The sequence below is a fragment of the Rhinopithecus bieti genome, unplaced genomic scaffold, assembly GCF_001698545.2.
Source record: "Rhinopithecus bieti isolate Rb0 unplaced genomic scaffold, ASM169854v2 scaffold_32422, whole genome shotgun sequence".
Taxonomy (NCBI): Eukaryota; Metazoa; Chordata; class Mammalia; order Primates; family Cercopithecidae; genus Rhinopithecus; species Rhinopithecus bieti.
This window is the reverse complement of record NW_016814631.1, coordinates 983,834-997,009: the sequence shown is the minus strand read 5'-3', so window position 1 is coordinate 997,009 and position 13,176 is coordinate 983,834. Positions and strand designations below refer to the sequence as shown.

Below are 13,176 nucleotides of genomic sequence, written 5' to 3'. Positions count from 1 at the left end.
CATTAACAAGAATTTCACCAGGCCTGGAATTCTGTGAATCTCATTAGAAATAGGCATAACATAACTCTTACAGAGCTTTGTAGTTTACCAACAGCCTTCAAACACATCACGATGATATTCAGACTTCATGAGCAACCCTTGCAGAGTAAACAAGGTCATTCGCATTTTCCAGATAAGCAAGTGAGGTCCGAACAGATTAAATGAATGTAACTACAGTAAAGTAGTTAGAATGGGGTATCAGCTTTTGTTGTGGGATACCAAGCACTGTGCAAAGGATTTCGGTGAGGAATCCTATATTCCTTGCAACTATTTTACTCACTAAAACTACATTTAAGAGAGGTTCAATAATTTGCCCAAGGTCATGAAGCTGGTAAGTTCATGAAGCTGGTAAAAACTGTCCAATACAGTCTGTTTCCCCACCCCCTGTGTTCTATGGTGTTGCCTAGTTAGAAAGCATAGAGCAAGCATTTGAAACTCAAGACTTCTAACCCCAAATGTGACTTCCTCCATGAAGTCCTCCCTGACCATCACTCCCACCAACCCTATATTTAGTGAAGCTCCCCTACTGGAATCATTTATTGCACTGTTTTGCTATATCATAAGTATTTGTTAAGTTCACATAAGTTTGGGTCCCTAAAGGCTCGGACCGTATCTTAAGTTTATAAACCCTCTTTATTAGATCTTACTTGAAAAATAATAGGTACAATAAATGGTTAGTGATTGAATAAATGGATAAAAAGAGCAGTAGTTTCTTATCACATGTCTGGAAACTACAAGGTATGCTATATATTTCTTTAGACAATTAGATAAGTTAGACAAAAATGTCACTCCTGGCAAAACGAGTTTTAAAATCTATGGCAAGAAGAGAGAAATTATGAACACGCTTAAGGATCTTTTAGCAACGTAGGCTGAACGGTGATAAAATAGGGCTTTCTGAAAAATTACGTTCAAACTTTGAATGCACATGTTCTTCTCTGAACTTCACATCCAACCCAAATTCTTCCCTCTTCCCTGTGACAGTTATTTTTTCTTTTTTCTTTCTTTCTTTTTTTTTGAGACAGAGTCTTGCTCTGTCACCCAGGCTGGAGTGCAGTGGCGCGATCTCTGCTCACTGCAAGCTCCGTCTCCCGGGTTTATGCCATTTTCCTGCCTCAGCCTCCCGAGTAGCTGGGACTACAGGCGCCCGCTACCTCGCCCGGCTAGTTTTTTGTATTTTTAGTAGAGACAGGGTTTCACCGTGGTAGCAAGGATGGTCTTGATCTCCTGACCTCGTGATCCGCCCACCTCAGCCTCCCAAAGTGCTGGGATTACAGGCGTGAGCCACAGTTATTTTTTCTATTCAGTCCTAAGTAAAGGAAGAGAACAGTGAAAACTTCCCTTTTGCAGTTTCTTTAAAAAAAAAAAAAGTGCTGGGCACACTATTAATGACTCAAGTAGCAATGGGATCAAGATGGAAGAAGCAGAATCTGACTGGGGTATTTCAGACTCCACTGGGTTATGAAATGTGAAGATATCTGTGGCCTCAACTTCTTTACTGTGACATTGTTTTTTGCTTTTGTTCTCTCTCTCTGTCCACCCCAACCCTCACTCTTAAATTTGCAAAGTGATTGAATTCATTTCGCTGTGGCTATGTTCTAAGGAGCTCTTTGCCATACCAAAAAGTAAATCAGAAGGGCTTCCCAGGAAAGTAGGAGGCCTGTTCCCCAGATGCATGGAGAATTTTATCCACTTAATGGGGCTCTGAAAGGTTGGGCCAAGGCTCCAAATCTGAGTCCTCTCCTGCAAGTACAAGCAGTCCTCAACAGATACTGATAGTTAGTACTCTCTTTGTCTTATAGTAAAATACAAGTCAAATCCCGATTCAACACTCTTAGAATGCAAAAGTCTGCTTAACAAAATGATTGATCCACTCATAATTAGAGAAAATCAATACTTTTTTTCTTAAACCCTGACATTCTCTTTCATTATATTAATGGGAATCTGACACTTATAAAATACTTGAGGTCAGCTACATGTTTCTGTTTAACAAACATAGGCAGGAGAAACAACCATCAACTAGATTAGTAGTTCATTAGGAGAGCTGAGTTTGTCCACACCAACAAATCTCAACTGAGCCTAACTTTTTGACCAGTATCAACTCACTTGCGCAGGGTGAAATTAATTTAAATTATTCTAAATTTCAATGAATTAAAACCCCATCCATCACAACTCTTACTATTTTACTCCTTTGTTCAGACCTAAAGGAGGCAAATCACAAGAAAGCAATGAACCTCTCAGATCTGCAAAGAAATTTTCCAATGTACATACCTGTCTCAGAATGCATTCAGCCAAATGCACACCTGCGACTGATCCTTAGGCCTTTCTTATCCTTACTCAACCAATTAAGTTTTCATTACAATCTCTAAAAACGTTTTGAGCAAAAGACTAGAAAAGTGAAATTATATATATTTTATGTAAAAATTGAGACACTGGAAATTCTTTTAAATATGGATGCTTCCTTGATGGGTAGTACAGGAATTGCAAAAACATCTGGAATTTAAGGTGAAGGCTTTAAGGAGATCAGCAAGGGAGAAGTGTCTAGAGGTAGGGGCATCACAAAGCCAGCTTGCCCATAGAATCCAGCAGAGGCCAGGTTACTCTTTTTCAAGAAAGAGAAGGAAGCAGCTGGCTCTCTGAGTGGACTGGGAACCACATTTTATTATTATGAGTAAAGCAAATCTAAGGCCTTCTGTGAAAACCTGATTTTGATTAGCTAACTCCCGCTCAATGTCAAGTGAAATTAAAACATACCAAAGAGACAGAAGTGGCACTCACCTTTACAGAAACTATTCTCAGAAAGGAAGAGGTTATTCTTTAGAAAATAAAGTAAATGAGCACAGCAAGGGTCAGGCTGATGAATTTAAAAGCTGGACTACAAACTAAAAAGAAGTCATATAAGCATTCCCTTACCTGTTTTGATATTGATGGCAAAAAAATTCTGAGGATTTCCACTTGTAATCCTGTATGTCAGTTTCTCATTGGAACTGGAGTCAGGATCTTCAGCCTGGATCTGAATGACAGATATGTCTTTTGGAGAGTTTTCCATGACAACAGGATAATATATAGGTTCGGAAGTCAGCGGGGCATTGTCATTCACATCTTCAACTTCAATGTAGACCTCAATGGTGGAGTAGAGTGGAACAACGCCCCTGTCTGTGGCATACACTGTTAGCCAGTATGATCCCGTTGTCTCCCGATCAAGAATGTCTGCGGCAGTGATGACCCCTAAGAGAAAAAAGATAAAGTGTGACTGTCACAGCAAAAGGTAAGACATTAAATAAATAATCTCGAATTCCAAAGGACTGCACTAAATAATCTTGGTATATGAAAAACACCCAAATCCATAACATAAGGTTAAATTAAGATATTCTTTACATAAGAAAATGATTTTCAGCAGGACCATATTAAATAGTTCTTCTACTGTTTATAGAGTATTAATTACATTCACAAATACTTTATTTGGATTTTGGAGATAGATATCTCTCAAACAAACATGCGCACAGATGTACACACACAGAAGAGATGATATAGGGGAATGAGAAGAGGTTGGGCCAGGGGTCAAAGCACTTCCCATGTTTCATGGCAAATCAGTGTAGTATCAGGTCAATATCTCCATTTGACCTGATATTGAATTGACTTCTTATGCAATAAAAAGCTCTCCTAGGGTGAATTATTTTATATATTCATTTACAGAAAGAAGAAAAACCTTTCAAATATTCTTTTTTTGCCTGTTAGAGTAGAAAATATTTTGCCTGCAAAGATATAACCCTCCTTCATACTCTTTCCCTGAAAATCAAATGTCACAGCCATTCCAACATAATCAGAGAAGAAGTCATATCAACACATGTTCCAAACGAGTTCCATCCCCCTTAAGAACTCTACAGAGGGCCCTAATAAACTCTGAGCCACTTTGAGAGATGCTCATGGACAATCATTTTAAATTAGGAGCACAAAATGCCCAATCTTTCCCATTTCATGGTTGAAACAAATGCCAACAAGGAAATCAGATGTCTGCCTAAAAAGCCAGAGAAAACACAGTGTTCTTGTCTATTTTTACAACACTTACCCAATCACTAGGCTACAGAAACTTACCACAGGGAAAGGATCATGAGCCCATCGTGATGGGAAAACTCTGGCCTCACTGTATAAAAGCTGTAAAAGTAGTCAGGAGGCTCATAGAAAGCGTGAAATTCATGTAAATCCTTATACTATAAAAGACACTGTGAAAGGAGTCAAGAAACAGTTCTCCAGCTCTGCCCTAAATTCCCTACCCTCTGTATTCCTGTTAAACTTTTGTCTAAATAAGGCATATAACTTAGCCTATAGACCCTGCATAAGCAAACTGCCAAGTACAGCAACCGGGAGGGAGGAGGGCATCTGTCCAGAAACAGTTATGCTGGAATACTCAAAGTTTCCTCAAACTCAAGACAGATAAAATATTTAAAGGGTGATAACCTGATTGATGTTGAAATTTCAGCTGCAACGTTAATTCACCAAAGAACTCTGCAAAGTGGTAGGCCGTGGGACAAAAGTTAATCTTAAATATTCTCAGTGGAAATATGTAAAACAATTGGGTCCTGTAGAATATGGCTGATATCTGGTAGTTAGAAGAGAAATGCCAATCTGTCATTAGAGGAATAGGTACTAGATAACAGAATAGGAAGAAAATGAGGAGAAGTAAAAGCAACCACAACAACAACAACAAAAGACTATTATAAACACAGTGATGTGGGCTCACTGATTGAATGAATAAAGATAGCATTATAAACTGGGTTGACACTGCCATCTATAAGACCACCAGGATGACTATACAGTGAAAAGGAGAACTTTATTGGCAGCCAATATCGGTTTGCAAACTGGGAAGAGATATTGTCCAGTGTGTGCTGAAGGTGCTCTCTTTTCCAAGAGGGGAAGGCCAGGTTGGTTTTATTCCTCACAGGGCCCATAGTACACAGTGCAGTCATACATATTCAGCAGATTTGGGAGAAACATCATAAATATTTATGAGAAGAGCGGAGCGTATTCGCAGTGGGCAAACATACTTGCAATATACATTCTACGTTCACTTTGGTGCAGGATTTTAGCATTAAAATGAGGTGGAATTTGGCTCTTTACATCAAAAGATGAACGATAGGACACAAAGACAATTTGTGTGCAGGCTTCATAAGCCAGCTGATACTGGCTTAAGTCTGCAGTAGCTTATCAGAAAGCAATGTTTGTGAGACAAATCCTCGTTTAACCAGAGTTTTAGTGGTCTGGGTTGTAAATCAAAGTTAGGACAATTTGCCTGGTAGCTCTTATTGTTAGAGAGTCTAGTAGGAGTGTGGTTTTTCCTGTAGGAATTTAGAAATCTGCCATGCCAGCTGGGCCCTGAACCGTCAACCCAGATGTTACTGTTTTCTAACCTTAGGGTTCATCTTAGTTGATAAAGGACCATCTATCTATTTTGGTCTCTCAGACAGAGTCAATTGTCAACATGACATTAAGGAACAGACAAGGAGGGCTCTGAGGGTTGGATACCTGGCCAGGTGTGAGCACATCTGTCAGTACAGGACACCAGCACATTATAGACACCATGGACAGCTTTGTGGAACTATCATAGCAGACAGTGCCATGAGCTGCCACTCAGGTAAACTGGAGCTCTGCAAGTCAGAGAAAAGATATGTGACAGGGAACTAAGCAGTCTCTGGGATGGAAACTAAGAGTAGAAAGGTGTGAGCTGCAGTGAGGGATACAGGTCACAAAAAAAAAAATGATGTTCTGCAGGCTCCACGAGGCACCTCTTCACTGCCATGAGACCTGTCCATTCAATTTACAGGCATTCATTGGACCTTGTGCTGCCATTGGAGGAACGGAGATAATGAGAGGGTCTCTGTCCTCAAAAGACTCCCAGTCCTTTGGAGAATGCAGATCTTTATTAAGCAGATCTGTACTGAGGGGATAAATGCATAGCCAACAGCCAGAAGGGATCATCTGGTTTAGACCAATATACTAGGAAGAGCAAAGACTCTAGAATCAGAAGGGGATGGGAAGCAGGGGAAACAGCATTTACTGAGGATCCATAATGTGTTGTGAGACTTGTAATTCAATTTCCCTATAATATAAACTTTATAGTTATCTCTTAAAGATAAGGACACGATGTTGGTAACTTGCCCAAGGCTCCACAGCTAAATGTAGAAGAACCCTAGGCTGTCTGCCTTGAATAACCCAGTTTCATATCTGGAATCCTTTACTTTCTACCCAATTGACCATAGAGAAGATGTTCAACCCAAGCAAATCTAGTTTTCACACCCATCTCTCAGTGTTGTGGTAATCATTAAATGTACACCAAGAGTTTGGCAAAATGCATGTGGCAGAGTAGATGCTCAGTACATGTTAAATCTATGTGAACCAAAAGCAATTCTATACGTGTTCTTAATGGTAATCAAACCCTAAAGCAGGGGATGATCTTGAAAGGTAAGAAGTTAGGGATGGATTGTCATGCAAGATGTTTTTTCTTCTCTGGTCATGTGCCATTCTCGCAGTCTTTGTGATTTGCCCATTACATAATTTTTTGGGGGAAAGTATCTAGCCTTCTTGGGGAACATCAAAGTAAGGTCACTAAAAGAGAACATAATTCAATAAGCAATAAAATCAAGGAAGTTTTTCAGTTTTATTTGTCCCCTTGCCTGACTAACTCCCATGCCTACATTTCCACATGTGTGTGTGTGCACGTGCACACACACACTCCAAAGCATATACATATAGAGATTTGCAGTCACAAAATTGGTTTGCCATTCCTGGAAGTCACTAAATTATTTATTTTCTTCCACTGGTCAAAAAGGAAGATGGTATATCACAGCCTTTGGACATAAAAGGGTTTTGAGAAGTCCTTAGATGAAATGCATTCACTAATACAAATTAATATACAAGGGTGGGATTTCACCTTATTTTACTCTTAATGAAGGATCAGACATTTTCCTTAAAAATTAGATTTCTCTCTTGTTAAAATAAAAGATGTCTATGGCTATATTTACCAAGTAACTAGAAGTGTGAATGAGTATCTTGGAACACAATGTTCAGATGTCAGTTTTATGATCCAAAAATTTGAGGACAAATTGTAAAAGGACTGAGTCTGAAATGTGTTAATTACTGAGTTTCATCCAAGACTCAGTATTAATCATATTAACACCACCGATGTCCACTAATAGCATTTCTTCACACCTATCCTCTTATAGCTAATGATGGTCAACATAGTCACAACTAAGAATGTAAATCCACATTACCTCTTTTATCAATCAAAAACTCACTTTTAAGATTGACCAAGGAATGCCAAAATCACGTCTTGAGGGCCATTAACATTATGACAACCACAATGCATTCTTTATTGCTTTTTTTTTTTTTTTAAATTGAGGTATTTGGAATACAATAACCTGTCCATGTCTAAAGCAAACAACTGATAAGTTTTGATTTTCATGAAACTGTCACCACAATCAAAACCACAAACATATCCATGGTCCTCCAAAGTAGCCTCTTTCTCATTTTCAATCCCTTGCTCCCAACTCTTTCTACCCCCAGGTAACCACAGATTACCTTTCTGTCATTATAAATAACTTTGCATTTTCTAGAATTTTATATAACTTAAATAATATAGTATGTACTGTTTTTCTATTTTCTTTCACTCACAATAATTATTTTGAGATTGATCCATGTTATTTTGTGTATAACAATAGTTAATTCCTTTTCATTTCTTAGTAATATTCCATTGTGTGGGTATACCACTATTTTTTTACCCATTGACCTAATGGTGAATATTTGAGTGGCTTTCAGTTTTTAACCATTACAAATAAAGCTGCTAAGAACATGCATCTCAAAGTTTTATATGGAAGAATACTTCCATTACTCTTGAGTAATAACTTAGGGATAGAATGACTATATCACAGGATAGGTATATATTTGTACCGTTTCACATTCCCACTGGCAGTGAATGTGGAGGGTTCCAGTTGTTCCACATCCCCACCTGTGGCTGACTTGGTATGGTCAGTGTCTCAAATGTAGAAATTCTAATGGGCATATAATGGTATCTCATTGAAGTTTTCATTTGCATCTTCCTTATGATGTTAAGCATCTTTAAAAGTGCTTATTTTTCACCTGAATATTTTCTCTAAGATAAAGAAGTTATCGTAGGTTAAGTGTTCAAACGTTTTGCCTATTTTTAAATTTGGGTTGTTTGTTTTCTTGAGTTTCAAGAGTTCTTTACATATTCTGGATGAGTCTTTATCAGATAAGTGATTTACTAACTTTCCCCCCCAGACTGTGGCTTATCTTTTCACTCTTATAATAGTAATGCTGGAAGGTAAAAATCTTATATTTTCATATCCAATTTATCAATTTTTCTTTTATAAGTCATGTTTTGTTATTGTATCTTAGAAATCCTTGCCTAATCGAAAGTCACCAAAATTTTGTCCTATGTTTTCTTCTGGTCTAATAGTCTTAGATGTTGTATTTATATCTATGATTCATTTTGAGTTTTCTTTATGGTGAAAGATATAGATCTAAGTTGATTTTTTGGTATGCAGATGTTCATAGTTCCAGTCCCATGTGTTGAAAAGATTCTTCTTTTTCCACTGAACTGCCTTTGCATCTGTGTCAAAAATCTATTGCTACATGTATGGGTCTATTTCTGGACTCTCCATTATGTCCCATTAATCTGTTTGTCTACCATTATGCCAATACCACATTGTCTTGATTAATGTAGCTTTATAAGTCTTGAAATCAGGAAATGTAAGTCTTCCAACTTTGCTCTTTTTCACAATTGTTTGGGCTAATCCAGGTGATTTGCATTTCTATATAAATTATAGAATCATCTTTAAAATCCATAAGACACATAGGAAACACACTAGGATTTTGATTGGGATTAGATTTACCCTAAAAATCAATTTGGTAAGAACTGGCATCTTGACAGCTTTGAGTCCACTGATCCATAAAAATGGTATTTATCTTTATGTATTTGTCTTCTTTCATTTCTCTAAGGAATGCTTTATAGTTTTGGTATACAGAGTTTACACATCTTTTGTCAAATTTATCCCTAAACATTTCATGTTTTTGATATATTATAAAATGCATTATTTTTATTTTAATGTCAATTGTTTAGTTTTAGTATATAAGTTACAGTTGATTTTTGTATGTTAATCTTGTGTCCTACAACATTGTTAAACTCACTTATTAGTTCTAATCATTTTTTTTAAATTGTTGTACTTTAAGTTCTGGGGTACATGTGCAAATCGTGTAGGTTTGTTACATAGGTATACATGTGCCATGGTGGTTTGCTGCACCCATCAACCTGTCATCTACATTAAGTATTTCTCCTAATGCTATCCCTCCCCTAGCTCCCCACCCCTTGACAGGCCTCAGTGTGTAATGTTCCCCTCCCTGTGTCCATGTGTTCTCATTGTTTAATTCCCACTTATGAGTGAAAACATGTAGTGTTTGGTTTTCTGTTCCTGTGTTAGTTTGCAGAGAATGATGGTTTCCAGCTTTATCCATGTCCCTGCAAAGGACAGGAACTCATCCTTTTTAATGACTGCATAGTATTCCATGGTGTATATGTGTCACATTTTCTTTATGCAGTCTATCATTGATGGGCAAATCAATTTGTGTTGGCTGCAAATCTTTGCTATTGTGAATAGTGCTGCAATAAATATATGTGTGCATGTGTCTTTATAGTAGAATGATTTATAATCCTTTGAGTGTATACACAGTAATGGGATTGCTGGGTAAAATGGTATTTCTAGTAAATTTCTTAGTAATATTTCTAGCATTATTTGGCTCACTGGATCTAGATCCTTGAGGAATCGCCACACTGTCTTCTGTAATGGTTGAACTAATGTACACTCCCACTAACAGTGTAAAAGTATTCCTATTTCTCCATATCCTCTCCAGCATCTGTTATTTCCTGACTTTTTAATGATTGCCATTCTAACTGGTGTGAGATGGTATCTCACTGTGGTTTCAATTTGCATTTCTTTAATGACCAGTGATGATGAGCTTGTTTTCATATGTTTGTTGGCTGTAAAATGTCTTCTTTTGAGAAGTGTCTGTTCATATCCTTCACCCACTTTTGATGGGGTTGTTTGTTTGTTTTCTTGTAAATTTGTTTAAGTTCCTTGTAGATTCTGGATATTAGCTCTTTGTCAGATGGATAGATGGCAAAAGTGTCTCTTGTTCTGCATGTTGCCTGTTCACTCTGACGACAGTTTCTTTTGCTGTGCAGAAGCTCTTTAGTTTAAGTAGATCCCATTTGTCAATTTTGGCTTTTGTTGCCATTGTTTTTGGTGTTTTAGTCATGAAGTCTTTGCCCAAGCCTATGTCCTGAATGGTATTGCCTAGGTTCTTTTCTAGGGTTTTTATGGTTTTCGGTCTTACATTTAAATCTTTAATCCATCNTTTCTCCATATCCTCTCCAGCATCTGTTATTTCCTGACTTTTTAATGATTGCCATTCTAACTGGTGTGAGATGGTATCTCACTGTGGTTTCAATTTGCATTTCTTTAATGACCAGTGATGATGAGCTTGTTTTCATATGTTTGTTGGCTGTAAAATGTCTTCTTTTGAGAAGTGTCTGTTCATATCCTTCACCCACTTTTGATGGGGTTGTTTGTTTGTTTTCTTGTAAATTTGTTTAAGTTCCTTGTAGATTCTGGATATTAGCTCTTTGTCAGATGGATAGATGGCAAAAGTGTCTCTTGTTCTGCATGTTGCCTGTTCACTCTGACGACAGTTTCTTTTGCTGTGCAGAAGCTCTTTAGTTTAAGTAGATCCCATTTGTCAATTTTGGCTTTTGTTGCCATTGTTTTGGTGTTTTAGTCATGAAGTCTTTGCCCAAGCCTATGTCCTGAATGGTATTGCCTAGGTTCTTTTCTAGGGTTTTTATGGTTTTCGGTCTTACATTTAAATCTTTAATCCATCTTGAGTTAATTTTTGTACAAGATGTAAGGAAGGGGTTCAGTTTCAGTTTTCTGCATATGGTTAGCCACTTTTCCCAACATCATTTATTACATAGGGAATCTATGACTTGTTTTTGTCAGGTTTATGAAAGATCAGATGGTTGTAGATGTGTAGTGTTATTTCTGAGGCCTCCGTTGTGTCACTTTAGTCTATATATCTGTTTTGGTACCAATACCATGCTGTTTTGGTTACTGTAGCCTTCTAGTATAGTTTGAAGTCAGGTACATGATGCCTCCAGTTTTGTTCATTTTGCTTAGGGTTGTCTTGGCTATACGGGCTCTTTTTTGGTTCCATATGAAATTTAAAGTAGTTTTTTCCAATTCTGTGAAGAAAGTCAATGGTAGCTTGATGGGGATACCATTGAAACTATACATTTCTTTGGACAGTATGGCCATTTTCATGATATTTATTCTTCCTATCCATGAGCATGGAATGTTTTTCCATTTGTTTGTATCCTCTCTTATTTCCTTGAGCAGTGGTGTGTAGTTCTCCTTTAAGAAGGCCTTCACATCCCTTATAAGTTGGATTCCTAGGTATTTTATTCTCTTTGTAGCAATTGTGAATGAAAAGTTCACTCATGATTTGGCTGTCTGTCTATTGTTGGTGTATAAGAATGCTTCTGATTTTTGCACATTGGCTTTGTATCCTGAGACTTTGTTGAAGTTGCTTATCAGCTTATGGAGATTTGGGGCTGAGACCACAGGGTTTTCTAAATATACAGTCATGTCGTGTGCAAATAGAGATAATTTGACTTCCTCTCTTCCTATTTGAATATCCTTTAATTCTTTCTTTTGTCTGATTGCTCTGGCCAGAACTTCCAATACTATGTTGAATAGGAGTGGTGAGAGAGGGCATCCTTGTCTTGTGTGGGTTTTCAAAGGGAATGCTTCCAGCTTTTGCCCATTCAGTGTGATATTGGCTGTGGGTTTGTCATAAATAGCTCTTATTATTTTGAGATATGTTCCATCAATACCTAGTTTATTGAGTGTTTTTAGCATGACGGGGTGTTTAATTTTATTGAAGGCCTTTTCTGCATCTATTGAGATAACCATGTGGTTTTTGTCATTGGTTCTGTTTATGTGATGGCTTATGTTTATTGATTTGCATATGTTGAACCAGCCTTGCATCCCGGGGATGAAGCCAACTTGATCATGGTGGATATACTTTTTGATGTGCTGCTGGATTCAGTTTGCCAGTATTTTATTGAGGATTTTCACATTGATGTTATCTGGGATATTGGCCTGAAATTTTCTCTTTTTGTTGTGTCTCTGCCAGGTTTTGGTATCAGGATTATGCTGGCCTCATAACATGAGTTAGGGAGGAGTCCCTCTTTTTCTATTGTTTGGAATAGTTTCAGAAGGAATGGTGCCAGCTTCTCTTTGTACCTCTGGTAGAATTCGACTGTGAATCTGTCTGGTCCTGGGTTTTTTTGGTTGGTAGGCTATTAATTAGTGCCTCAATTTCAGAACTTGTTATTTGTCTATTCAGGGATTCCACTTCTTCCTGGTTTAGTCTTCTCACCATTTTTTAAAATAAATTCCATAGTTTTCTACATAGATGATTGTATCATCTCCAAACAGAGAGAGTATTACAACCACTATCATCACTATCATGACTTCCATACACATCACTATTTAATTACTGTGCACCTGGTATTTTGACAGGTACAATAAATTCAGTCCTCATTAATTCTTTAAAATCCCTCATTCATTCAACAAATATTTATTACTGCGAGCACTCATGAGGTAGTTACTGTATTTATCCCCATTTGACAAATAAAGAAACAGATACAGGTTAAGCAACTTGCCAGTGATCACTCATCCATTAAATATAAAATTATCTTCTCAAACTTTAGTTTGTCAGACTCAAGACCAGTTGTTAACAAAAACCATATTGTCTATTTAATCAATATTTATACCAAACCCAGATACAGTATCATATACAAAGACATTATTCCCCTCTGATAGAGAAGTGTCATTAATTGAGCAAACATTATTTAATTAATATTTTACTTTCTCACTCATGTTTTCCATACTGAATGTAGAAATCATAAAAAGATACTTTTTGGCACATCTTGGTATATCTTTGTAGAATATAAAAATTTTAAAAAGCATTACTGACTCTCTTCAAAGAGAGTCTGTTTTTATTTAT

The 13,176-nt window shown here is 37.2% G+C and overlaps 1 protein-coding gene across 1 annotated transcript in view; it reads right to left on the bottom strand.

Annotated features, from left to right (window-relative positions):
- Positions 1-13,176, bottom strand: part of FAT3 (FAT atypical cadherin 3) — a 725,482-nt gene that overhangs the window by 395,991 nt on the left and 316,315 nt on the right. Inside the window, exon 3 of the mRNA XM_017851631.1 lies at positions 2,950-3,264. Coding sequence (XP_017707120.1) covers positions 2,950-3,264 — 315 coding nt within the window. The remainder of the gene's footprint in view (positions 1-2,949; positions 3,265-13,176) is intronic.